Source organism: Hoplias malabaricus, chromosome 11 (genome assembly GCF_029633855.1).
Source record: "Hoplias malabaricus isolate fHopMal1 chromosome 11, fHopMal1.hap1, whole genome shotgun sequence".
NCBI classification, from domain to species: domain Eukaryota; kingdom Metazoa; phylum Chordata; class Actinopteri; order Characiformes; family Erythrinidae; genus Hoplias; species Hoplias malabaricus.
The window spans coordinates 16,190,283-16,216,784 of record NC_089810.1 but is presented as its reverse complement, the minus strand read 5'-3'; the positions used below and the strand labels follow the sequence as shown (position 1 = coordinate 16,216,784).

The following is a 26,502-nucleotide window of genomic DNA, read 5'->3' as shown; positions in this document are numbered from 1 at the left end:
AAATTGGGGACGCTCTGCAGGACTTTAACGTCATTAAATTTATGGCACCTTCAAAAGTGTTCCACAATGATAACCCACTCCTGCACAAATGTGTCTCCATTTAAGTTGCCCCCACGTCCTAAAACAACAGTACCACCTAGCGGTGACTTGTTCGCCTGTGGCCACATTTGTGGATCAGGCTGCATTTGTTTTTGGATCGGGTGAAATGCGAAAGTCTCAAAATTCAAAAACCAGCGAGAGGAAATGAAATACATGGAAAACACCCGAGTGACTTGAGCCACAAATGCAGAGTCTACAATTTATAAATACTTTTTAAACTCAAGAGAGTGACATTACAAATATATGCAGTGTAAATTTGAACAGATGTATTTATTTTCGTACAAAATTATTATATATCTATGAAACCCAAGCACACGTATTCATGAATGTAACTGTATTTGCACAAACTGCAGACCGTGAGAGAGACTTTTGTTTAATTTGTGGATTAACATTTACATATTTGTAAATTATTTTGTATAATCTCTCTCCATATTATTCCAACGCCTATTCCAATTTATCACAAAAGTAGCATAAGTCAGCTTTAATGCCATGTTGGCATAACATAAATATCATATTGTCATGACAATGAAGTGAAAAAACAGATCACAGTCAGTGAAATCTAATAATTTGAAATAGCTTCACTGGTAGAACATGTGTTTTGAATATATTTCCTACTGAAAATGTAACGTTGAATAAATGTAGAACTAAAGTATATCTTATTTCATATTGATTCCCTAATGTGTATACTTCAGTTTGGTTAGATACCTTAAAACAAAACCAGCAGCTAGTTCATTGAATTTGTATATTCAGTTCAAATGAACAATGTATTTTAAAAGTAATACTGAAAGCACTGCAGTCTACAACCATACCATTTAACATTTTGTCAAAATACAACAGGCCACGGCCATAAACACCTGCACCTAGCCCATCATTCTCAACTACACAGCTGTTAGGACACTTGTCATAAACATTTATGTACATTGTTCAGTGACACAAATGATTTGTTTTGCTGTAGAACCACCAGAATTATATTTGTGCACAAGTCTTTTACCAGTTTCTTCCATCTGCATCTGCAGCTCATGTCCCATAGCATATATCAAGTCAAAGCCAAATGCAGTTACACAGTGGTAGTATATTTCCCCAGGCATTGACAAGTAGAGCTACAAAACTACAGGTTTACTGAGAGTCAGCAGCTCTGTCCACTGCAGCACTGGCCCACATATTCCACAACAACACTGCTTCAACTACTTCATTATCCATCCATGAAAAGCCAGCCATACTAGTCATGTACACAATCTTACCTTAAAAAGCAGGTCCATAAGTCTTATTAGAAGATGTTGTCTAACCTTGTTGTTGCCTGCAAATACATTGTAGCTTCAGAATAGTAACTTTTGAGATGAAAGAAACATTCTGGCTAAAGTCAAAAATAGGTTAAGCTCTTGGGGGGCTCTTTTTTTTAAACCAGATAATTCTTTGAATACCTTTTGTGTTTATGTTTGTGTTTAATAGTCTTTAATCCTGTACAGCTAATGTTATTTACATGTTTAATATTTATATATATATAAACATTATAAGATGTATATACATGCACACAGTTTTGGGAAGGTTGCTTTTACTCCTGTTTAGAGACAAACATGACAGAACTGAGTTGAAATTTACAGTACTGTAATCCTTTTATCTATCTCAGCTGACTGACCAGAGCAAGTGAGCGCTCTCAGATGCAAAACATCTCCTCCTTAGTATTTATGAAGCCTGAAAAGATTTTGTCACAGTTAACAGCTTTAGCACTCCCCAAGCATTTTCCCTCATCTCTTTAAGCTTCTAGTAGTGTCTTATGGAGCTCTAGTAGCAAAATTGTATTGACTGGTACTGTCCACTTCAAAATAATCAAATAAATATAAGCCCAAATCTCTTCACCATCTAACACTGACAGCTTGGTAACCAGCTCTCCAGATAATGTGCAAAGAACAGTGAACTTGTGTTGGTCTTTGAAGCCACTGTCCACTCATTTTCATAATTGTCTTCTAACTGTACCCTGTGTATCTTATGTAGAATATGCTTGGAATTGCAACAGAGAGAATGAAATAGGCTTTTGTCTTTGTTAAGTTTCTTTTTTTGCAGCTTTCTTGTGTGGATTTGATTTGGGCGGGATGAAGTGTGGCTTATTAGATGTTAAGTCTTTCACAGAATCATTCAGATTTAGCGATGCTTTTACGTCATACACACTGATCAGATTAGTTCTTGATATAATTCAAATATTCAAAATACAGATTCAAATATTTATGTCAGATATTTAGCACCAAAATTCTGGTTTTGGGCTTTGTCCCGTGCATATAGAGATTCCCCCTGATTCTCTGAATCTTTTAATGATATTATGTACTGGATGGAAATAACCGAGAAATGTTATTCTTGAACTGCTACACTTTTTACCTGCTCAGTGTTTCACAGAGTGGGGAAAACCTCCCCATCTATATTTCAGAAAATCTCAGTCTTTCTGAGACCTTTTTAACACAATACTGTCACTTTCCTGTTGACAATTAAACTTTTTTCTGTAGCATTACACAAATGTGTAATAATGTGAGTAACAAATACCAGTTTTTTATTGCCTCATTCCAACTGTTTTGGAACATGTTGCTGGCATCAAATTTAAAATTTAACATTGAATCATAGTCAAATTAACTAACATTCTTCAGTTTCAACATTTGAAATATTGCCTTTGTGATTTTTTTAAACTTTAATATTTGATTTAAAATATTCCCACATCAGTCTATTTTGATCCTGATTCTTCAATATCTGCCATTGTATCCAGCTCAACTGTACACACCTCATCTAGTCATTTAGTTATAAGGCCTTGACATTTAATTATTTTGGGCAAAAAGACTTAGCTAATGCAAAATTATGATTAAGTCAATTCCCGAAATGCACGTCACACACACACACCCATGTTCAGCTGATGCAATCTCAGAATCCTTTGATTTTAGTCAGCTGTGTCTTCATCCATCAAGGAAAACAGCTCTCAGACATTTCTACATCACAGATGCGGTCACCCCTGGAGACTGACTTTCTTCATGTTGATGTTCTTGGTTCTCCATCAATCAGCAAGAGGTTTTTACTGCATGTCTTCTCCTTTGCCTTTGTCTCTAGACATGATACAAATTGCCAAAATGGATGTTGTAGACTCTGAACATTGGAAGATTTTCTGGGCAGAAAAACATTGATAGGTGTATACAAATCTCTTCTCTCAAATCTCAGAATGATGTCAACTGTGGGTCAAATGGCAGTACACTTACATGGGAATCTCAGCTACACCTGCAGTATTCATCAAAAGCTATTTATTTGGCAATAGCCAAAACAAAATTATCAGAAGGGGAAATCATGGTGAGGCAAAAGAGAATTCAGATTTTTTTTTTTTTATTTTGGGTATTTACATTTTAACATTATTTTTTGAAGATACCACATCTCATCTCCAACATTCTCAGAAGATACAGCTCCGTCACGCTTTACACCAGTAAGACTCCAACGAGAGAGAGTACTGCATAAAAAAATTACATTATTAGGTGAAAATATCTTACATCTGGACAATATATCTAATGTTATTTAACTTGAGAATAAGTGAGACTAGTAAAATATTATTCAACACGTTTCTTGTTTTCTTGAGAGTGTCTAATTCCAATGGTGGACAATCAAATTGTCTACCAGAATAAGACATTCTCTTCTCTAGATAAACCTAAAGCAAGTAAAATATCTAGAAATTATTAGAATAATCATATAATAATCTTAGAACAATCTCATAATGAAAAATATATTAGAAAATTTAAATAGTTTAAATTATTTCATTTACTAACAATTATTTTTTTGCAGTTTACATCCCATTACTTCAGAAGTTAGCTCAGAGACAGTTAACATCATTCAGACAGGAGGATTTTATCAGACTAAATTGCCACTGCTCTCAACTGCATTGCAAGTTATCTTCTTAAGGAACCCTCTGATTCTCAAGTAAATAGTTTTTGTAGTGGATGGGTGGAATAAAACTGCCACAATCTCTCTATGAAATCATTTAGCAGTTCCTTGGGGAATAGCAATGCTGACTTCAAATGTTACAAGTCTTTGACTAAATCTCATATGATTTAATTATAAAAGAGGGATTCTTCAAATGCATCACTGAATGTAAAAGGAATATAAATTATATCAGCTGTTTTTCTTGAGAATGAATGCCCTTGTTGATAATAAACCCAGAATGGCCACACGTTGGTGAACACTGCTGGGAGGATTGCTGATTGTAATGTACCATTAGTGCATTGGTGAGGACATATAACGGGCATATATTATCACATCCCAGATGTATTGGATGTTGCTCAGTTACTTCAGAGAACACAGTTTCACTACTCCACAACCAAGTGCTTGTGGGTTTAATACCTCTCTAGGTAAATGTTTACAAGATCAAGCTCATCTTAAGCTTATGTGCAGCTGCTCCAGTGACCCAATTTATTTAATGCTGTTATAGAGATTAACTTTGTCCACTATAAATGCATTTTGAAATACCTGAGTGTAGTTATTCTAAAGGGTGTCTAGAGACATTTGGACATATTGTGTACTCATGTATCCATCCGATGTTGTGCATGAATACGCATTCGATATCTAACTGAATTTGTTGTTCAGATGCAGATATAACAAAATGGGTTTTACATTTGAAATGTGAACACGTGTTTTTAGAGTGTTCATTAAAACTTTATTGGTATTGCAGTGAAGAACTTTTTATTATTTTCAATATCATCAGCACCACTACTGTCAGCATTATCACTTCTTGCGTTGTCATTAATATCATTACTGTGGCTGTTGATATCGCAATCTACTTTATGAGCACAGGTCCCTTAGCACTCCATACAGTGGATATGGTTATGTTGTTACAGGGGAGACAGCGCTGGATGAGTGGATTTCTGAGCTGGTATCCCCCGTGGGTACATCCAGAGAGAAAGGCCTTCTATCCAAAGGAAATGACTCGACTAGGACAAAATCCCAAATGAAAAATCCTTCATATCCTGACAAACCTCTGAACACTTCCACACGTATAGAGAAAACAATCCAGGAGGTCATGGCCAGCAGTGTCCCTCAACTCACCACTGTCACCACCACCACTGTTGCCATGAAAACCACCTCAACCACTGCTCCAATTCCACAGACTACAACCACACAACCAAGCAACACAACTCAATTAACCAGCACCAGACACATGGCCACAACCACTACTACTACTACTACTACTACTACAACCACCACACCCACAACTACCGCTAAGCCAGTGAGGGTTGTAGTCCCTACAAGTACTACTACAACCACTACCACCACCACCCAGCCCACCAGGACTAGTACTCCCCGAGGCACTACCATCACTACAACTCACAGTCCTACACACAGCTGCAACATCACTGAAAGAATGTGGATTAAAACAGGTATGATGTGAGCTCAGGATGTTATCATTTATCTTTGTTATTTTAAATCTTAAGTCTAATCAATATGAATATTATTCATATGACTATATGATATAAGAAGTAACAAGTATGGGACAAGTAAATACTCTCTCATGTTGTAGAACAGGGCATCTTTTATGTCGTTAAAAATCTGTTGTTACGTACAAAGTGGCACTGTTTTGAGCCATAGTAAGGAGTGCCTATCTAGTAAAATATTTGCTCGGATTAAGATTCTTCTTGTGGTAAATCTCTCCTGGCAGTTTTGTCCATCCACTTACGAAGGAGCAGACTGGACAGCATTCTGAAGCAGAATCTTCCCAGAGGTCTAACAATTGCTCTGAGAAAAGCTTTGAATGACAGCGGTGTCCAGGCACAGGTCAGTTTGTACATAATCCTCTTCTTATATACCATTTACCCCATGTTTTCTGATATTTGGCAACCTTAAAACAAGGCTTAGTGCTTAAGCCCCTATATAGGGGTTCAGAAAGCAGCATCTTGAGGGTCAGCACAGCAACATCAAACCTTACTCAGCCTCAGTTTTGGAGCAGAAAAGAAACAGGATGTGTTTAGGCCATTTAGAATTATTTCTTTATTTACATTTTTAATGTCTTTGTTATAGTGATAGATGAACTCTTGAAGAATACATCCAATCTGTTCTGTCTGCAGAAAGCGCAAAATATAGCATAACAGTTCTTCTTTGCTTAGCAACATGCAGAATGGTTATTACCATGCTTTACATTGCACAGTAGATTTAAACTACCCTTCATTTATGTCAAAATTTCCATCAGGTCTCACATGAAAAAAAAAAAAACAGAACACGACACAGAAACCTGATGGTGAATGTTTGTGGTCTAACTGGTCTTGTAAGAGTCTCATTCTCTCATCATCAAAAGGATGAAAAAAAAAAATCCATTAAAAGGAAATTAAATTAAATTAAATTAAATTAAATCAGGAAAACATTTACTAAGGCTGAAGTGCTGAAAATGTAGTAGATATAGTGGATTGATTGTTCAAGTCCACACAGCCTGTGTAAACACCTGAAAATATATTAATAATAATAATAAAAATAATAACAATGGGATGTGTATGGCAGCTGATTCCATTTCTGTGTGGCATAAAGACTATATGCGGTGACTAGCAGAGTAAAATGAAATGCCACTGATGGATTCTTTAATAATCTTCTGAATTGAGACATGAGTGTGATTTATAAGGCTGAAAGAAAAATAGTTCCTCAGTAACACCTTCATATGGACAGAGCGTGGGGTGCCCACAAAAACACAGTGGAGACAGGCAGAAAGCCAGCTTTCATCACGCAACAAAACTCAGTTATAAAGGAAACCCTACAACACTAGCAAATGCACACACACACACACACACACACACACACTGCCTTGATGTGTGGTGAGCCATGAGGCCATCTGTCATATTGTCATTCACTCCAAGTGATAAAAAAAGAGGTGTCTGGCTTTGCTTTTATACACACAGGGAATGCCTTCTGTATCTGTGAGAATACTGTCAAGTCTCGTGTCTCTTTTAACAGTTCACATGTCTATCGCCTTTTTTGTCTTTTACACATTTATTCTCACTCTCATTTGTCTCAGAGCAAGAAAGTATGGTGCTGTTGCATGTGTAATTTTTACAATCTGTCCCATTTCCACCTAACAAAGAATATGCCCTCTTTCCTTGTTCCAAAATATCTATTTCAGTAATACACTCCATATACATTTTAAAATGTATTGTTATCTGTTTTGCATGTAGATATGTTAGATTGTTGCAGACAGTGTGTGGATAAGCAAAGAAACAATTATCATGGACTATCCCCCAAGGGCCGTAACTGATTAATAACAGGTTAAAATGATAGTTACCATATAGCACTATTCAGTGTATGTTGGTGGGTCCTCATTTGTTAAATCCACTAATAATATGCTTTCACAATAATGCATGGTGCCTGTGAACAATCTGTAGTCCTATCTAATTAAACACATTAATGGAAATATATAACATAACATTTACCAGAACAAAACAAGGGCCTAATAAGTTTGATGAAAATTTACATCTGGACATTCCTCTTCAGTAACACTTGCTTTGTGCACTGGAGCACAAAGAAATCATGCTGGAAGAAATAAGCTCCTTCCACAAACTGTTCCCAACAATTTGGAAGAATACAGTTGTCCAAAATGCCCTGGTATACTGAAGCATTAAGATTTCCCTTCACAAGGGCTAAGGGGACTAGGCCAACACCTGAAAAATTACCTCAATAGCATTATCCCTTCTCCTCCAAACTTTAAAGTTGGTACAGTGTTGTCAGGCAGGTAACATTTTCCTGGCATTCCCCAAAACAACGACTCATACATTAGAATGCCAGATGGAGAACCATAACCTGTCACTCCGCAGAACACTTTTCCACTGCTCTAGGGTCCAGTGGGGGCTTGATCTACGGCACTCCATCTAACGATTGGCATTGTGTTTGGTGATGTAACAGTTGCATTCAGCGACTCAGCTATGGAAACCCATGCCATGAAGCTCCCAGTTGAGAGTTTTTGTGCTGATGTTAAAGCCATAAGATGGAACTAATTTTACACAGTATGTGCCTAAGCACCCTGCACTGTAACTTTATAGTCTATTTTGTGTTTGAGTTACTGTGGTTCCTAAATGCTTCCATTGTTCAAAAATACCACTCACAGTTGATTGTTCAATATCTGAAATAAAAGACATTTCATAAAATGATTTGTTCAATGGTGGCAATGCCACACTCGAATACATTGAGCTCTTTAGAATGACCTGTTCTTTTATAAATATTTGTCATGGAAGATTCCAAAGTTAAGTGCTCAATTTTATACACCTGTAGCAATGGAACTGAGTAAAACCCCTGAATTAAAGGATTAGGATCATCCCAGTGCTTTTGTTCATATAGTGTCATAGAGTTTCAGCTTTCTCACTGACAATCTTTATTCCTACAGATTGGAAGTCTGACCACAGTGCCCAATGTGACAGTGGGATATTACGTGGCTCATGGGGATTTGGTCTACATGCCGTCTGTGGTGGTTGAGGCTCTGATTGCTTACGGGATTGAGAGAATGATGGCAGATATCCGGCAGTTTGTGCCACTGGTGCAGGCAGTACCCCTCCCAGCAGCCCCCTGGAAACCAAGCCCAGCCATTTCACTGATGTTAAAGACAGGTCAGAGACACTACATGTCTTATATAGTTAGTACTTGCTGCCAACTATATTTAGTGCCATTAAGTGAGTCGCTCAGCTGGGAAACACAAGGGGGACTGTCCACTAACAATGCAATTAGACTAGACACCCCCACACTCCACTGACTACTATCATATTTCTCATTGTACAGTATATACAACTTTTTTTGTATATATTGTTTCATTATTACTATCATCAATTCTATGTTTGATGCAAGATATATTAAATCTGAAAATCTGTATGCTTAGAAAATATTGTACTCAAAATATTCACACCACTAAATGTACTTAAATTAAATGGCATTGAAATTAATTGAATTAATTGGAAGAGTTGTTAAATGTGCTATTTTTTCTGTGTGTGGGTTATGTGTGCTGATGGGTTGTATACTTTGTGACTTTGTAACACTCTAAATAATTTGTGTATGTGTGTATGTGTGTGTGCACTTGCATGTGTAGTGTTGAGATTTGTAGGGCCTGTAGATGATCTGAGGTCCTGCAGTTTTGCCCAGATGATGGAGCAGAGACTGGAGAATGCATTTGCTGAGGCTGAGGTCAAAGTGCTGAACTCCTACAGTGGACTCGCTGTACAGGTCCAAGCACAACATTCTACTAAATCCTTTGTGATTTTAATTACTTAGTTAATTGCTTAGCAAACTCAATATTTGGTAATTTGCATTATAGAAAAATGCACAGAAGCCAGTTGTGTTACTAGAATGTCATTTTGTGTGAACATTTAAAGGAATTGAGATCAGGGGGATGAGTATTTCAGTATATTTATCATGGGGGTGGAGGCAGACAGACGGATTATGGTGACTAAAGTTTTTTTTTGGTTTTGTTACGTTTGTTTATTTACATTGGATCGGTAGATTCCTCTGGGTCGGCAGATGATTCCTCTGGGTAGGAAAAGCCCATCCCAGCCCACATGTAGACGGGCCCTGACAGATTTAGTATATATCTGTATATATACTACAAACATATTCAGTAGTTTGCAAACAGCTGCAGTCACCAGGTTTAGTGTCAGGTTAGCAGGGTATAAAGCCTTCAAGCTGTACTACTGGAATGAGTTAGTGTGGTGTTTGATATTTGAAATTAATCATTCAACATCTGATGATGGAGTAGACCCCATGACCTTATTAATACTTTTATGGTTGAATGGCATCAGTATCTAGTAGCATACAATATTTTTTTACGTTGTTATTTTGTACAAGTAATTTTTATTTTATTTTTTTTTCTATAAGCCCAATCTTTATGAAACTGTTGCACAGAAGGAAGGGAAGCAAATAAAATTTGGTGTTTGCAATTAATGAAAAAAAAAAGACAACAAAAAAGACAAAAATGAGGACATGTTAATTGATTTACTGTAAGATTCAACAACTATTATATTATTATCAATCAATATTAATTTAGGGCCAGCACGGTGGCACAGCAGGTAGTGTCACAGTGACACAGCTCCAGGAACCTGGAGGTTGTGGGTTCAAGTCCTGCTCCGGGTGACTGTCTGTGAGTAGTTTGATGTGTTCTCCATGTGTCTGCGTGGGTTTCCTCCGGGTGCACCGGTTTCCACTCACAGTCTAAAAACACACATTGGCAGGTGGATTGACTACTCAAAAGTGTCCATAGGTGTGAGTGAATGTGTGAATGTGAATCACCCAGCAAAGGACTGGCGCCCCCTCCAGGGTGTATTTCCGCCATTGTTAACAGACAATAAATATTAATGTACTGAATCAGTACAAATCAGTACCAATAATAATCAAGTGTGTTAGCTCTACATACTGCACACTCTTACTAAAACTGAACTGGAACTTATCATATTTCATTATATTTTTAAAAATAACTTGGAAAATATTACTTGAATATTAAATGTGAAGTAAGATTTTTCTTTCATATTCTTCAAAGTTGCAGTTATACAGATATGAGGTTTGTTTACAAGGTGTTGATTTATTTGTTCATCTTGTTGCCTAATTGCTTTTGAAGGCTCTTAAATATTCAGTGTTCAGGAAGAAATGAATTACCCTAGTTACTGGTGCATAATTAGATTTATTTTCCTCATCAGTGTGCTTTGGTGTTCCAAAGAATATCTGAATCTCCCACAGAATATTTGTGTTCTTATTAAGGATTAATAAAATGTACCATTAGCATATTTATGATGTCAAGTTATTGCCGTTTTGTAATTTAGCCTAACTGCTTTGAGCAGGGCAGTAATGGAGACTAGATGCTTGGTAATTTACAGAATACTGCTGAATTTTTTATACTTAACATTTTCTGTTTTTACAGTAAACTTTATTAATTATTTTCCCTCCTCTATCTTTTGCTACTCTCTCTCTCTCTCTCTCTCTCTCTCTCTCTCTCAGATTCTCAGTGTCTCTCAGTCTGCTGGTTCTCCTGCTGTGTCTCTAATATATGTTGCGTGGAATGGGAGTGTGGCTCTAAACGGCACCATGGCCAGTAACCTGCTGAGCCGACTGACAGCCGAGCTGGTGGGCTACTTCCTGTTTTACCCACCCCTCATCACTGCAGAGCGTAAGTGCTGTATTTTTTTCACTTCTTCTTTCAAAAATGCTATTTTGTTACTGTACACTATTTAGTTACTATACCTTTAAAACAGATGTATACAAATGACCTCTGTTTTGATTGGCTGTCCTCTGTTGTTGCTCATTCAGTAAAGAAGTCTGGATTGAAATATTTCTTGAATTTAAAGTTAAGGCTGAAAGTAGTTGAAAAAATATTTAATCCTTTATATGTTTTTTGCAGAAGGGGTTTTTTTTTATTATTAGTGATGTATTTGCATTGGCCAATATTTCTAAAGACACTTTTATTTTTCTACAGGACACTCTTGACTAAGAAATGAGGCATCACCCAGGGCAGTGTACAGTGCTGCACTCGGGTTGCTTGCCCCATGTTGAATTATTTTAATAGTAGACCTGTTTTGACATTTCTTTGTAGGACAAAGCTAAAATATTTTGATTTCTCATGAGAAATATGGAACAAAAGAACTGTTGCATTGTTAGAGATTACATGACCTCTCTATTGTTCATGTTAATGATGCAGCCTCCTCTGTTTGCTGTACAACATGCATGAGCTCTCCTTATAAATCTTTTGCTCCTTACTTTTTTGGCTGTGTTTCTCTCTCTCTCTCTCTCTCTCTCTCTCTCTCTCTCTCTCTGTATATATATGTGAAATGATATTTGAGATAAGAAAGTTAAGCAGTTATATGAATGGACATGGCTAGGTCTGCTGGATGAGGGCTATGAGAGCAGGACTTGACTGTCACACACTGTTATCTAACAAGTTCTCATGACTCACAGCAACACAGGGGACACATACCTGAGACCGAACCCTTTCTATTACCATTAAAGATCAATACTAGAAGAAACTGGTTTAAAACATTCTGTAATACTCAACATCCCATCATTTCCTGCTGTACTACATTGCAGCACTACAGGATCCTATATGTCCCCCGTGTAGTACCTGCATTAAGGTATAATATACTCTGAATTAATACTGCATATATTATAGAGGTACCACTGCATTTTATTGTAGTATATTGTACATTATTATTGCTATTCTTTGTCTTCAAGAAAGAAAGTCTAATCAGATATAACAAACCAAGCTCAACAAATAATAGGCTACTGTTTTTAAGATAAAAGTAATAATAAACATTTCATATAATATTCAGGACTTAGTTGCTTTACATTTTCTTCATTCATTATCTGAACTGCTTATCCAGTTCAGGGGCGCGGTGGGTCTGGAGCCTACCCGGAATCATTGAGGGCAAGGAAAGAATACACCTGTTGGTATAACAGCAATATAATTCACAAAGTTGTGTGTTATGAGGAATAAGTGAGGATATGCAACTGTTCACTCCCTCTTGTTCTCTTTTGCTTAATTTTACATAAGCAACAAGTGAACTGATTTCATAACTAGTTATCAATGCAGCCGATCCACAACATTTGAAGATGACTGTCTACAATAACCTTATTAAATAATATATTCCAAAATGTAAACATTGGAAAATTAGGCAGGGTTGACATTGGGCAGGTCGGGTGGGGGATGAAAGCTCGTTCTGTTTGCCTTGAACAATGATATTTGTACTTTTGGGTGTTCACTGCAGGCAGAGCCTTCCCTGTCTTCTTTGGAAGTGGCAAAGCTTAAACATCAGAGACAATTATCAGAGTAAATGAGGGTAAATAATTAACAAAGGGCAATTTTGCTTTGTGTGTGTGTGTGTGTGTGTGTTTGAGTGTGTGTGTTTGAGAGAGAGAGACAGACAGAGTGAGTGAGAGAGAGAGGGAAGAAGGGGAAAATGTTAGTTTTTAATGTTAATTTTGATATAAATCAGTTATGGTGTAGTTAAGTAGATTTAGTATACATTTTAGATAAATGTACAGCTCTGTCATTAATGTCTAAAATTGATTTTATACCGTTTTTATTGAAAACATTGATTCTTTTTTTTTATGATAACACATTTCTAGAGAAACTCAAGAGAATTTCCTCATCCAAAATGTTTATATGTTATATAGCAATCTATTGCAATGCACAAGGATTTTGCAGGTGTGTATATTCTGCTGAAATGCTGCACAGATATTTCTCTCACAGGAGAAATAGACCAGAGCTCAATGGTTATTTCACACTCTCTGCTACTCAGTACCCTGAGAGAATGTGGCTCATACAGCTTTTAATCAGACTGGCAATATATAATTAAGCCTCGGTTTCATTAGGAAAATGCTGCGAGACATCAGTCCACACGTATGGATTTTCTGGCCACTACACATAGGCTAAGATATTACAAAGAGCCTCTGGACACCAGATCAAAGCAATGGTATGAGAAGCAAGCCCTCTTATCTACTCTCTCTCTCTCTTTCTCTCTCTCTCTCTCTCTCTCTCTCTCCCCTCTTTTTTCTTCTATTGCTTCTCTTTTAGCTTTGGAGTACCACAATCTTAACACCTCTGCAGCAACCAAAGATTTCTGGATAATCACAGGTAATCACCATATTGATTTGGAATGGCCAGATGACTGTCACAGAGAAGACTTGGCCCACTCCCTGTTTTCTATCTGTAAAAACTGTATTCTTAGAGAATACATAAAATGAGTGGAGAGAATCAAGGACAGACATAATTTTTTTTACATGACATAGAATATCACTTAGACATAGCATTCCTACTTCCCATTTAAGGAGATAAAAAAAATCTAAATTAACCTGTAAAGGTGTAAGCCGAGCTAATCTGAGTGATTTTATTTACAGTGTTCAGTTGTTAAGGGTTTAAATCTTCCTCACAGAAAATTAGTTCATGGATTGGACATAAATCTGTTTTGTGATGTAATGAAAATACAATTTTCAGATTCGTCACTATTTTACCAGCATCAACATTTCATTCTTATAATTTTCACAACAAAATGAGACTAAGAAAATATCTCAACAGTACAATGATGTATTTTTTTTTTTTTTTTTTTTGGGTGTGCGTGTTTCTGTTGTTTTAGTCTTAGGTCTGTCAGTATGGTTGTTATTTCCTCATAAAGGTCACTATAGTTAGAAAGAATTAACTACAGTTTAAAAGATGAATAACTCAAGACCCTGTGTTTTCCTCATTGCTGGATGTGTGCAGTGATTCAGGATGTGGAGAACTCCTCTCTGGAGGGTCAGTACCAGAGCTTTGCCAGTCTGATGGAGCAGCACTTGGCCGAGCTCTTTGTGGCGGCTCATCAGCAGGGTGTCCGCTTTAGACGCGCGACAACAGTGGGCAGCTACACTGTGCAGGTAATTACCAAAATAACTTTATACTCATGGATCTGTCAAATATCATCTTTCTTAAATATACTTACCCTCCTATACACTGTGACAAAAAAGTTTAAATACAAAGACTCCATGTTCAGTGCCAAATGTGGACTAAAGGAATATAAACCTCCCAGCACCAGGCTCTGAATTAGTGGATCTGCATGCTCTGGAGTGATGGAACTCCTTCCACTACCTTCCAATTCAGAAAGGTTAGAGTGGAGTTCACAATCCAAAACTAATCGTTCTAACAAAATTACCTGATTAAAATAGTGATTTTGTGAAAGTTTCAGAGCTAATTCACTTACTTCTGACTGAATGATTTCAAATTCTCATTGAAATGTTCCAACATCTAGATAAAAGGCCTCTGTTTTTCTGAGCTCAGATGGTTGCTATGAGACGAGTGACTGGACCAAGAAACCCAGCAGAACTTACCTACTACGTCCAACTAAATGGAATACCACTCCGTGGCTCATCTGCTGCTAAGATTCTCAACACACTGGACTCTCAGACCATGGCTCTCACACTGGGCTATTTCATCCAGCTACAGGCTGAACGTATGTTACAATATATAAAAGTATAAATATAAGTATGTTATATATTTGTGCAGGTGATCAATTTATTATAGATGGCAAGCTAGAGAAACTACAGATTTTTATTACATTCCAGAGACATGGGGTCAAAGCCTCTTCTGTACCGTTTAGTATCCTTGGACAAGACTCAAAATACTACATTGGCCTTTTTTGGAAATATATGTAAAATTTCTTGTTGCTCTGGTTTGCCAAATAGTAGGTGGGAAATCAATTCCTACTCTGCAATTTGGAGAGCAGTTACCCGCAAAGATGTACCAACTGCACACTTAAGTTAATACATTTCTATTTTCAAGGGGTTCATAAACTTATGCACACAACCATATAATATATAATTTCCACTGATTTGGAATTCACCACAGGGAATTTAGGAAGTAAATCAGGTTTATTGGGGAAAAAACTACAAATCAGGCTTGAGGAACACTGCGTGAGATCAGTATCAAAAGAAACTACCTTTTTCACTGACACACAGAAAGCTGCCAACCCAGTGGCTCATCCACAGTAAGGATGCATGATAAATGGCATCTCTCCACTAATTCCTCACCCTACATTTAACTAGAAAGGGGCTTAATGGAGTAACATGCACACACACACACACACACACACACACACACACACACTCACACTCTTGTTCTCTGAAAGTCTGGGGCCTATAGACACCCCTTCAGCTCTCCACAGGAGGAGAGGACTCATGCTGAGCCTCAGCCAGAAAGAGATGAGCACAGATAAATCTCTTATGAACACACAGGAACACTTTGAACAGAAAGCAGAAGACTAAAATTATCACTCTTGAACATTAACACATACCTGCAGCTCCAGGTGGAACAAGACGCTTATCTGAGTACACAAATCTGGACATGTAACTAGAGTAAACACTGTAGAGAAAACATTTCTGCATTCAATAAAATATTAGGCACATCTTAAAATTCATGAAATTAAATATATGGAAATGTACACAAATGATTCCCAGCAGGTGGTCACTAGGACAAGTTGTAGATAATTGTGTTACAAATTGCCTCTAAGCGTTTTTGGAGAACTGAATCAGGTGTATGTATATTCCTGTATTGTTGCTGTATGCCACATTTCATATATGGTGTATATGCCTTGTTACATTTTATTTAATTACATATATTGTGATGCTCATTGAATCAAGTAAAAGAGTTTGTTTACAGCTCCTCTGATTGTGTGATTGGAGCCATTTTAAGGTGAACCTGTTGGTACTGTGTAGGTTGTACAATCACCATAGAGAAGCACTGCCAAAAGGAAGAAATAAACAGGAACCTCAGATGACATTATCCAATACCAAGCATGAGCTAGAGCTAGGTATATAAAGACCCTCCAGCTTCGTGCTGTGAAGCAGTGGGATTGTATTCTCTGGAGTGATTAAGTTCCATCCAATATTTTTGGGATGAGCTGGAGTGGTGTTTGTGATCCAGAATTATTCACAACAATTGACTTCGCTTGTGTTTATGTGGCTGAATGAAATCATAGTAAAGAACCTTCCCAGAAGAAAGAGATGGTTACTGTGGCAAAGGGTGACAAACCCAAACCAGTTGATATTCTTAATTTCAGAAGAACTGTGGTAATATTAACAACAGCGGATTATAAGATTTCTTATAAATGTCAAGGCTGCCAGATTTCTTTGGAGTAAATTCCAGTCACTTTTCTTGTGCAGCTGTCGTGAAGTACCCCTCCAACAACCTCTGGATCATCGCTGCTGTTCTGGCTCCCATCGGTGTTGTGACCATCATCATCATCATCATCACTGCTGTTCTGTGCCGTAAAAATAAGAGTGATTTCAAGACAGATGCCATTGGAAACTTGAATCCACGGGTCAAGGTGAGATTTGTGGAAGGTGCACATTTCTATATTTCTGACTGAAACCTGTCTACCGCTCATGCTCTTGCTTTGTGTGCATGTGTGTACATAATGTGTGTGTGTATGTGTGTGAGAGAGTGAGTCAGAGAGAGTGAGAGTCAGTGAGTGAATGAGTGAGTGATGTATAATGACTCTTCATGCTGTTTTCTTCCATTTAGACTTGCTACCGGAGAGACGTGGGCTATTATCATCAGGTAACTATGCAGCTTTTTATTCAGTTCATCAGTTGTTTTGAGGTTTGGGTAGCTTTAGTGTTTTTAAATAAACTTGTGATATGATACTTTATTTTGGTTGAAGATCATGATGGAACACCTTTCTGAACACCCAAAACACACATATAATAGGTTTTTTGCAGTCGCTAAGACCCAGTTTCTGAAACAATGTTTCACACATTGGGGAAAGTACAATCTGGAGTGCTGTTTCCACCCCTGGCATGCTCCCTAATCTAGGCCACCCACTGTAAGCTTTCTCCATCACCTGGAGTAGTAGTATGCTTTGGTGGGGTTGGTGATCACAGACCTTCCACTTCTATGCCGAAAGAACTCCTCAGTAAGATCAAGGTATGGAGAGTATGGTGATAGGTGAAACACAACTGGTTCATTAAACCAGTTTTGTACCTTAGCATCCTGATGGAAACGTACAATATCCCAGATGACAACAAACCTGGACTGTTGAGGAATGCATACGTTGCACAGTGTGTTGAAATTGATGATGTGGCCAGTGTTGTAGGGACACAATGACAGCTGTTCTTATCCATTAACCTTATGAAATGTCCAGATCATGTTTGCTATAGAAGCTCAGATTAGTTGAGACCATCTCCCCACCCTCCTAATTACTCATCTAATGGTTGACCACATGATTTACCAAAGTGGCCCAGATCTCATATGTGATGGTTGTTATTGTCCTATTCCTCTCTGTCCAGTATTAGCCTCCAGTGTTGTGCAAACAGGGCAGCACGGTGACACAGCAGGTAGTGTCCCAGTCACACAGCTCCAGGGACCTAGAGGTAGCGGGTTCAAGACCTGCTCCGGGTGACTGACTGTGAAGAGTTTGTTGTGTTCTCCCCGTGTCCACGTTGGTTTCCTCCCACAATCCAAAAGCACACATTGGTAGGTGGATTGGTGACTCAAAAGTATCCGCAGGTGTGAGTGAATGTGTGAGTGTGTGTCACCCTGTGAAAGACTGGTGCCCCCTCCAGTGTATGTTCCTGCCTTGTGCCCAGTGATTCCAGGTAGGCTCCAGACCCTGGATAAGCGGTTACAGGCAATGAATCAATGAATGTTGTGCAAACCAAGACATGTAACCTGTGGCCCCTTTATAGAGCTCAGGCTCTAATGAGGCTGTAAATGAGTACAAGGCAGAAAATGTGCTTATGGTTTAGTGTATCAGGTCAATAGATAGAACACATGACTTCCAAAATTGTGCTGAAAGTACCAGTTTTTGGGTCTTAGCGACTGCAGAAATATGTGTAGTCCTGTTTTCAGGCAGTAGCCTTGTTGATATGGCAATTCAGTATATATTTGAGCAAGTAAAATCACATGTGCATGACATAAGTGAAGTTATACCTTTATAATATATTATATTACTTGGGAAAATACTCTTGGGAAACGTGAATTTGAGGCTACACGGGGAGAAATCTTAATTGATTTCTGTTAATCTTCAAGGAGTCGTTTAGCTTGGATTGTTTGCTGAATGTGGCCCAATATTAGACAGCCAATTAGAACAGAGGTCTTTTACACATCATATTTCAACATAACAGAAACACCAGGATTATTTATTAAAAATGTTGAACTATGATTATTTAAATGTAGGATGTTTTTATGAGAGAGAGAGAGAGAGAGAGAGAGAGAGAGAGTTGTGTTCACAGGCTTATATGACTAAATAAGTGCAGTATGTATTGGGAACAAGGTCAGATTTTCTCTGTAGATTTGACTGAAAGTAGGCTAGCAGTACCATGGAGACCACCATGGAGACTTTTATGCATTGTAAGAAGTAAAAGTGAAGTACCGATACATAAGCCACACACGTTTCTTTTGGTAATGTCAAACTGTACTTGTTTTTTTTTCTTACACATCATTCAACATGAACAAATACTCTCCTCTTTATCTGATGCAATGACATGTTTCCTTTTCCCTCTCCGCTCGCTCCTCTGACCTATTTTATCATTCACTGCAGCTTACAACCCACATTCCCCTCCTGAATTTCAGTAAATTACTTTGCTTCTGCGATTCAGTCCCTGCCTTATTGAGAGCTAGAGCTCTATACTGTGAGATAATGTGCGAATTCTGTATCAAGTGTCACTGTAAAGATTTAATATGACAGTTATTAAATGAGAATAAATTAGGTGAATTAGCTGTGATATATTTTGTTTGATGTAGACTCCCTGTGAGAGCCAGTGACTTGAGGTTGAATTTAATTGTAGAACATGTTTTTGACAAAAATAAATGACCTACCTGTACAGACTCAAAGTCAACTAAGCTCTTGAGTCTTTTCTGATGCAGAATATAGATAGCTAATGTGCAGAGCACTGTACAGGATGAATGTAGCAAAGACAAAAATGACCAGGTTATACAGTGAGGCACTCTTATAAACAGATTTTGTCTGTGCGTTCCTGGTGGGAATTGCAGCATCTGTGAAAGATTTAAGCAAAGGGAAACCTGACCAGAGGGGTCCCATGGAAAATAAGTCTGATCAAAAACTCTATTCCTACAAAAAAAGCTAAGCTGTGTCTTTTTTATTCCTGAACAGCTGGCTTATAAATCATAAATATTCTACATATATAATTATGTACCTTAAGGCCCCATTGGGTCTGTCATTGCACATGGCTATGAATGTGACATTTTAATTGCAGTGGTGCATACGGTTATTCATGCATTATTTTCTTGCTCAAAGGTCAGTTTATAAATACCTTTATATAAATGCAGATTAAGGGAATAATTTTAGAACACAAACCATTTAAATAGAAAATTCTAACAACTTTTCCAAGGTGTTTATTTATCTATGTTTTGTGAAAACTGCTAAATAACTGCTTTGTGTAAACTACGAAAGATAAAGTACCATGTAAAAATGTATGCAAATAGTTTTCTAGTGATAACACTAAACATTAATGGAATGGTAAGGGATGTTTAAAAGGAATATTTTATGATACATAAAGTATCTAGTTGTTGTTTTAATGGTATTTGCATTTATCCAAATATTAGTGTTTGCCTGATCCAAAAAAATAAAAACCTTAAAGAGCAGTGTTAAATGAGGAAAAGAAAGCATGCAGAGAAACATGTGGACTACAGTCTGTAATTGTCGAACTACAAATTCTGCTAAATTGTGCTGCTAAAATGGAGAATGAATATATTGTAGATACAAGGCTGGTGTTACAAATCCAGCATGTTAAATGTATGAAATTGAAGAAACTGAAGTTCAGTAACACTTTAACATAAAAACATTCTGAGTTGTGTAATACAATCCACTGTGTTCAGATATAATGATCTGGTTTGAGTGCTGTCATTTAGAGTGAAGGTAAAACCCTATCAGTGTGTTAACATCACAGGCTCTTGGGTTGCGGGTGTGTTTTTAATTTTACAAGGATTTAGATCATGCAGGCTGACAGCATTCTGTGCTGGCCATATCTATGTTAAACAGAGGGTTTCTGATTGGCTCAGACAGGGTGTGTGCAGCTACAGACTCCCGTTGTGCAATATTTCCATGTGTGTAGGTGTGTGATGTATTTTATAGCACTGAGAAATATTGCATATTGATTTTTCTCCGCTGTGTAAATGCGGCTGAGCAGCGCAGTGTCAGTGACAGCGTATGACACCCATGAATCATATAAACGCTGAGAGAGTGAATGTGTGTCACATTTGGTTTGAGAACTTGTGAAAATTATGTCTTTAGACATCTTCAAAGAGGTGCTGCTGATAGAAGCATGTTCCCCACTGCGAGCATTTGTTTGTGAATGTAAATTGGCTGCATCTGTGGAATATTGAACAGTCCAGTTGATGTGGTGAATATTTGACAAAGGAAAGAAGTGAAGCAGAGAGATAGAATTAAATCCATGTTATTATCTCCAGTTTAGAGAATAAAACGTTAAATACAATTAATGAGCAGTAGGTGCAGTCATGATGACCAAAAAATAACAAATAAAGTGCATTAAGGTTTGTATTGCTTTCTTATATTCTGATAGCCATGAACATAGGGGACCATCATTCTGGGAAGAAAACTTTGTATCTCCCCTTTTTAGGTTTTTAATTCTTTTGACATAATTTGAAAATATCACTGGTCATTTATATGGTGTTAAAACATCACAATAAACAGAGCAAACTGAATGGTCTAAATATACTTAACATCAAACCTTGTTACATGAAGTTACCTTGGAAGTTAACAAAGTTTGTTTTTCATGTAAAGTTCCAAGGTATTGACCCAACATTATAGATTTACTGAAGTCTTGGTGTGTTTTTGTTTGTAGCCTGTTCAGGGATTTGATTATGCCAAGCAACACTTGGGCCAGCAGGGCGGCGATGAGGAGACACTGCCGGTCTCTCAAGAGAAAATTATGCTACCTATCAGAGACACCACCCATTCACTGGACAAGATCATCCACCCTGATGGGACTAGCTCCAAAAAGACTCTGACCAATGAAATCAGGAAAAGGTTTGGACAATTCAAGCATACTTTATTTTAAAAGATATTTGCTTTTTGTCCATGTTGGTTGTCCACTAGTATGCTACTGTGTGTGTGCGTGTGTGCGTGTGTGCGTATGTGCGTGTGTGTGTGTGTGTGTGTGTGTGTGTGTGTGTGTGTGTGTGTACATTCAGTGATGGGCTAAATGATGGGCACAGCTGAATTGCTTTTTGTGGAATACAATGAATGCATGTTCAGGTTTACATTTATAAAGTATATACATTATTTAATCATTGCTAATTCACTGATGGTATATTTTAAACAAATATTTTTTTGGGTTTTGAGTAATCTCCGTGCCTAACTTCCTTTTTGGTCTTTCTCCAAATCTTTTTCTGATCTCAAACTTTAATCTTGTCTGTGCCTCTCTACTGTGTTATTTACTGAGAGTTGTTCTTGTTGAGCAGAGGTTGTCTGCAAGGTTATGTTTCAGTGTTGTAACAAAGAAAACAACAGGTAAGCAAAATCCATGAGGTACTTCTTCAATTACAGAATATTAATCTTTCCCATTTGTTAGATTTTGAACAGATTTTCAAAATTTCCACCTGTCATTCACATGTCAACGATTCATGAGAGCGGACCTATAGAATTGGTACAAATACTTAACTTACATTGAAGGTCAGGAATGTATTATTCTTCCCCTGTAAAGTTTGCCTGTGACACATGATTGTGTTCTGACAGTAACGGGTTATCAACTTACTCCTGCCTTTTTTGGCAATAACTTGAAGTAGGTATTGGGTCCTAATATTGCAGCTTTATTATTCATATCTCTTGGATTCTACAAGTGTTTGGGACTCAGCAAGTGAATATGGTAATTCTGTAATAGGTTTTATGTGTCTTTACGTGCTATCTGTTGCATAATATCCCAGAAGGGAGGAGAGGCATAAAGACAATAACAAGGCTTTGTCTAAATTGGTGCCATGTAAATCAATGTCATTCAGTTTTCTCTGCAGTGCACCTTATTCTGAAGAAAATCATTAACTGTTCATGTCACTGTAGGGCATTGTGGAATAACCTGTCCACCCACACTGAAACACACTGCTTTTAGGGAAAATAGGAGAAATGTTACATGGCACACAATGCCAGTTAATGCATACACACTATACAGAAGCCAGTACACACACACTCACCCACCCACCCTCCCACACCGACACCCACAGGCTTGTTTTGCCTGTAGATTCTTGGGTTGCTGGATATAGTCACTTCATTAATACACAGTATAACATATATCATATATCATATCATAGTAAAACTGCTTTTTAAACTGTAACAATTAGTAACTGTAACTCACAACAATTTGAGTCTCTTGTTAGAGCACACACATTCATCCAGTCTTATGTAACCTTCCTTCAATTCTACAAACGTAAGTCATTTTCATGTGTTATAAATTTGCATTTCCAATACAAGTGAAAATGCACATTTTCTATAGTTTTTATCTTGTCTAATATACATTAGGTACGAAACACAATCTACTCTGCCTTTCTTTCTTCTACAGTCCTTGAGCATGGCTGAGACTGTAAGCAAATGTAATATAGAGCATAATCACTTTGAATTGGCTTAAAGGAATCCTTATCTGCATTTCACACATCGAAAGGTTCTAACGGCTTAGAATAAATGAGTCTTATTACTTTCACATGCATCAAACATTTTCAATTGCTTTGAGAAACAATCTTAGTGTTTTAAAGTTCATTTCAGTGCATTATTTGAAAGTAGTTTGTTCGGTCCACTGAAGTGAGACTCATCTCCATGTAGCATTAATTTAAATGAGGATGCGGCCTTCTCTAGAGAAATACCCATAAATATGCAAATGAGAACAATAAATGCAAAAAGAATTAGCTATTAATATAAATATCATAGCAAATATATGATTATAGTTTGGCCTGTGCAGAACGCATAGACAGTTTTTTTCTAAGGGTTTTACTGTTTTTTTGTTTGTTTTTAAAGTGTAATCTATTTAATTTTTATCTTATTGACAGATATGTTGTGCACATTGGCAATATTGTACTACATTCACTAGTGCTTGTACACATAATAAAGCTTTTATACTGCCAAAATTGACTCTGGGGCAAGTGCAGTGGACACACACTGCAGCAGAAACAGCAGGGCAGGTGCAAGAGGAAGAATAGACAAAGAGTGAGTGAGAGAGTGAGTGAATGGGTGTGTGACATAACCATCCTCACCGCCTCGCACATGGACCCCGACTAACTGCTGTTCCTTGTTGCTATGGTTACTCGCAGCAGGTTGCCGAGTGAGGACGGTTCCGTCATCAGCAGCGAATCAGTGAAGGCCGTTCCAGGCAGAGGCTCAGTGCCGCAGAAAGTGACAGCGCAGCAAAAACTCACAAAGGAGGAGAGCAGGAAGAGGAGTGGTGAGAGGCAGACTTCACACACTAGGCCCTCACTGTCGCCCTCTGTCTGCACTTTCTAGGGGCTTTGGTTTATTTTTTTTTAAGTTAGACATCCAAACACATGACATTTTGTTCTTTTTTGTCCAATATTTTGTCCTTTTTATTCCTTAAATTTGAAAGTAGAGCAAATAAAGTAATGCATCCAGGCAACATATTTGGAGCGTAAGATTTAGAATTGCCCTACTAATTAGGCAAGTGAGGACACCATACCTGTTGGTGGCACAATAAAGAGATATTTGAAGTTTTGACCCACATTTTCTGATCCATGAGGTTTACATGAAAAAAAAAAGATCCATGATGGCAAAATACCTTAAAAGTACGCTGTGCATGTATGACTCCCACTTCCATACTTCTTTCCAGTGTGTGTTGAATGGAATTGCATGGAATGTTACAGGGGGACATATGACTACTGCTTACAGTTGGGACACTCTAATGCTAAGGGATTGGTATAGAAAACAATACCATATACACACGGTCGTCCAGAGCCTATCCTATCCGGAATCAAGGCAGGAACACACACTTTAGGGGGCGCCAGTCCTTCACAGGGCGACACATACACACTTATGAGTTGCCAGTCCACCTACCAGTGTGTGTTTTGGGACCGCGGGAGGAAACAGTAGCATCTAGAGCAAACCCACGCAGACACGGGGAGAACACACCAAACTCCTCACAGACAGTCACATGGAATGGGTCTTGAACCCACAACCTCCAGGTCTTTAGAGCTTCGTGACTGCGACACTACCTGCTGCGCCACCGTGTTGCCCCAGATGTAAACAGACAAACATATTACAAAGGTGCAAAGGAACACAAACAAACAATAAAATACACACCAATACACATACACACTCACTAACACACACTCACTAACAAACACAGATGCCTCCCTCACACATAATTAGCTCTCTTGCAGAGTTCTCACTCATGCTGCTTTATTATTGCAGAGAGCTTGTACAACACATCATCACGGCAGTATGCTGCTGCCATATGCTCGCATCCTGTTGAGGCCGGCTACATTTGACCTTAAAAGTGCACAGCCATAGTTTTGCAAAGGAAGCAATTTCATTACTAGATATAGAGTACTGTTCAAAAGTCTTAGGCACTAATGTCTTATTTTTTAAAATAGTTTATCTGCTCAATAAACATCACTGGCTGCAAGGTAAGGACACACCCTTGGGGCACCACACACTCACACCTCTGAGTAGCCAATCCACCTACCAATGTGTTTTTAGAGTAAACAAAAACACCTTGAGGAAACCCACACAGACACAGGGAGAACACACCAAACCCCTCACAGACAGTCACCCGGAGCATGGCTCGAACCCTGGACAATAATACTGAACAGCATATGAATGACAGTAGTGTGACTACATGTAAACAGCAAAAAGAGTGACAGAAACATGAATACAGAAAAAAAAATCTAAAAATTAGTAGATGTGTTGTGAGCTTGTGTAAACAAGTGAACAAAGTTTGCTTCCAGAAATCCCCTTGATAGTGTGCATACATAGTGGGTAAACAAACAAAACACTCTATTGTGTTACATTATTCGTTCATTCATTCATTGTCTGTAGCCGCTTATTCAGGGTCAGGGTGTCTACCCGGAATCACTGGGTGCAAGGCAGGAACACACCCTGGAGGGGAGTGCCAGTCTTTCACAGGGTGACACACACACCCATTCACTCACACACTCATACCTACAGACACTTTTGAGTCGCCAATCCACCAATGTGTGACACAGACACGGAGAGAACACACCAAACTCCTCACAGACTCCAGGTCCGTGGAGTTGTGTGACTGCAACACTAGCTGCTGCGCCACCTTGCTGCCCTGTGTTACATTACTTTTAATATATTTTATGTCATTTTACTGAACACATGCTGGCTGCAATGGTTTCTGTCTCAAGCAAATCATACTTTTTAATAGACTAACCTCAAAAATACGAAACACATCATGTCTCTTATCAGTTCAGTATGGAACATGACTTATGATCTCCATATATGGGACAATTACAGATTTTACGGGATTGCTCCTGTAAAATAAATAAATAAAAAATAACAGGTCTAATATCACCACTGATGATACACTCAGATAATACTACACTAGCATAATGTTAGATTTGGAAATGGTTAAACCAACACATTCAGAAACAGAATATCCCTAGGTGCTATTTCTTTTTGATCTAATATCAGGGTTTTTATTTATTTATTTATTTCCTCAAGACTTTTTAGACAGCGATGGATATAGTTGCTGTCAGGAACAAACCTCACCTCCAGATTTGCTGTTAATACAACAGCTGTGTGTTATATTTTTTCAAAATTTCATGATGAATGTACAAATTTGGACAGTAGAAGTATTCATAATTTACTTGGTTTACTTGGAACCTAGAAGGTGGCTATGCATTATGTTTGCAGCAGCCCTAGTTTCAAAATTTTGCAACTATACCTAATTTGCATAGGGGTTAAATAATTTTCCGTGCAACTGTAC

General features: G+C 37.8%; 1 protein-coding gene across 6 annotated transcripts in view; it reads left to right on the top strand.

The window, feature by feature from the left end:
• kiaa1549lb (KIAA1549-like b) overlaps window positions 1–26,502 on the top strand; it is a 70,307-nt gene that overhangs the window by 28,370 nt on the left and 15,435 nt on the right. For 5 of the 6 annotated variants that reach the window (XM_066684939.1, XM_066684943.1, XM_066684941.1 and 2 more), the window contains exons 3-14: window positions 4,950–5,489; window positions 5,768–5,883; window positions 8,468–8,687; window positions 9,161–9,294; window positions 11,056–11,224; window positions 13,625–13,684; window positions 14,309–14,460; window positions 14,861–15,032; window positions 16,741–16,904; window positions 17,102–17,137; window positions 21,403–21,587; window positions 23,852–23,982. In XM_066684939.1, the coding sequence (XP_066541036.1) occupies window positions 4,950–5,489; window positions 5,768–5,883; window positions 8,468–8,687; window positions 9,161–9,294; window positions 11,056–11,224; window positions 13,625–13,684; window positions 14,309–14,460; window positions 14,861–15,032; window positions 16,741–16,904; window positions 17,102–17,137; window positions 21,403–21,587; window positions 23,852–23,982 (2,079 nt within the window). The remainder of the gene's footprint in view (window positions 1–4,949; window positions 5,490–5,767; window positions 5,884–8,467; window positions 8,688–9,160; window positions 9,295–11,055; window positions 11,225–13,624; window positions 13,685–14,308; window positions 14,461–14,860; window positions 15,033–16,740; window positions 16,905–17,101; window positions 17,138–21,402; window positions 21,588–23,851; window positions 23,983–26,502) is intronic. The other variant, XM_066684940.1, reaches the window with a different exon arrangement.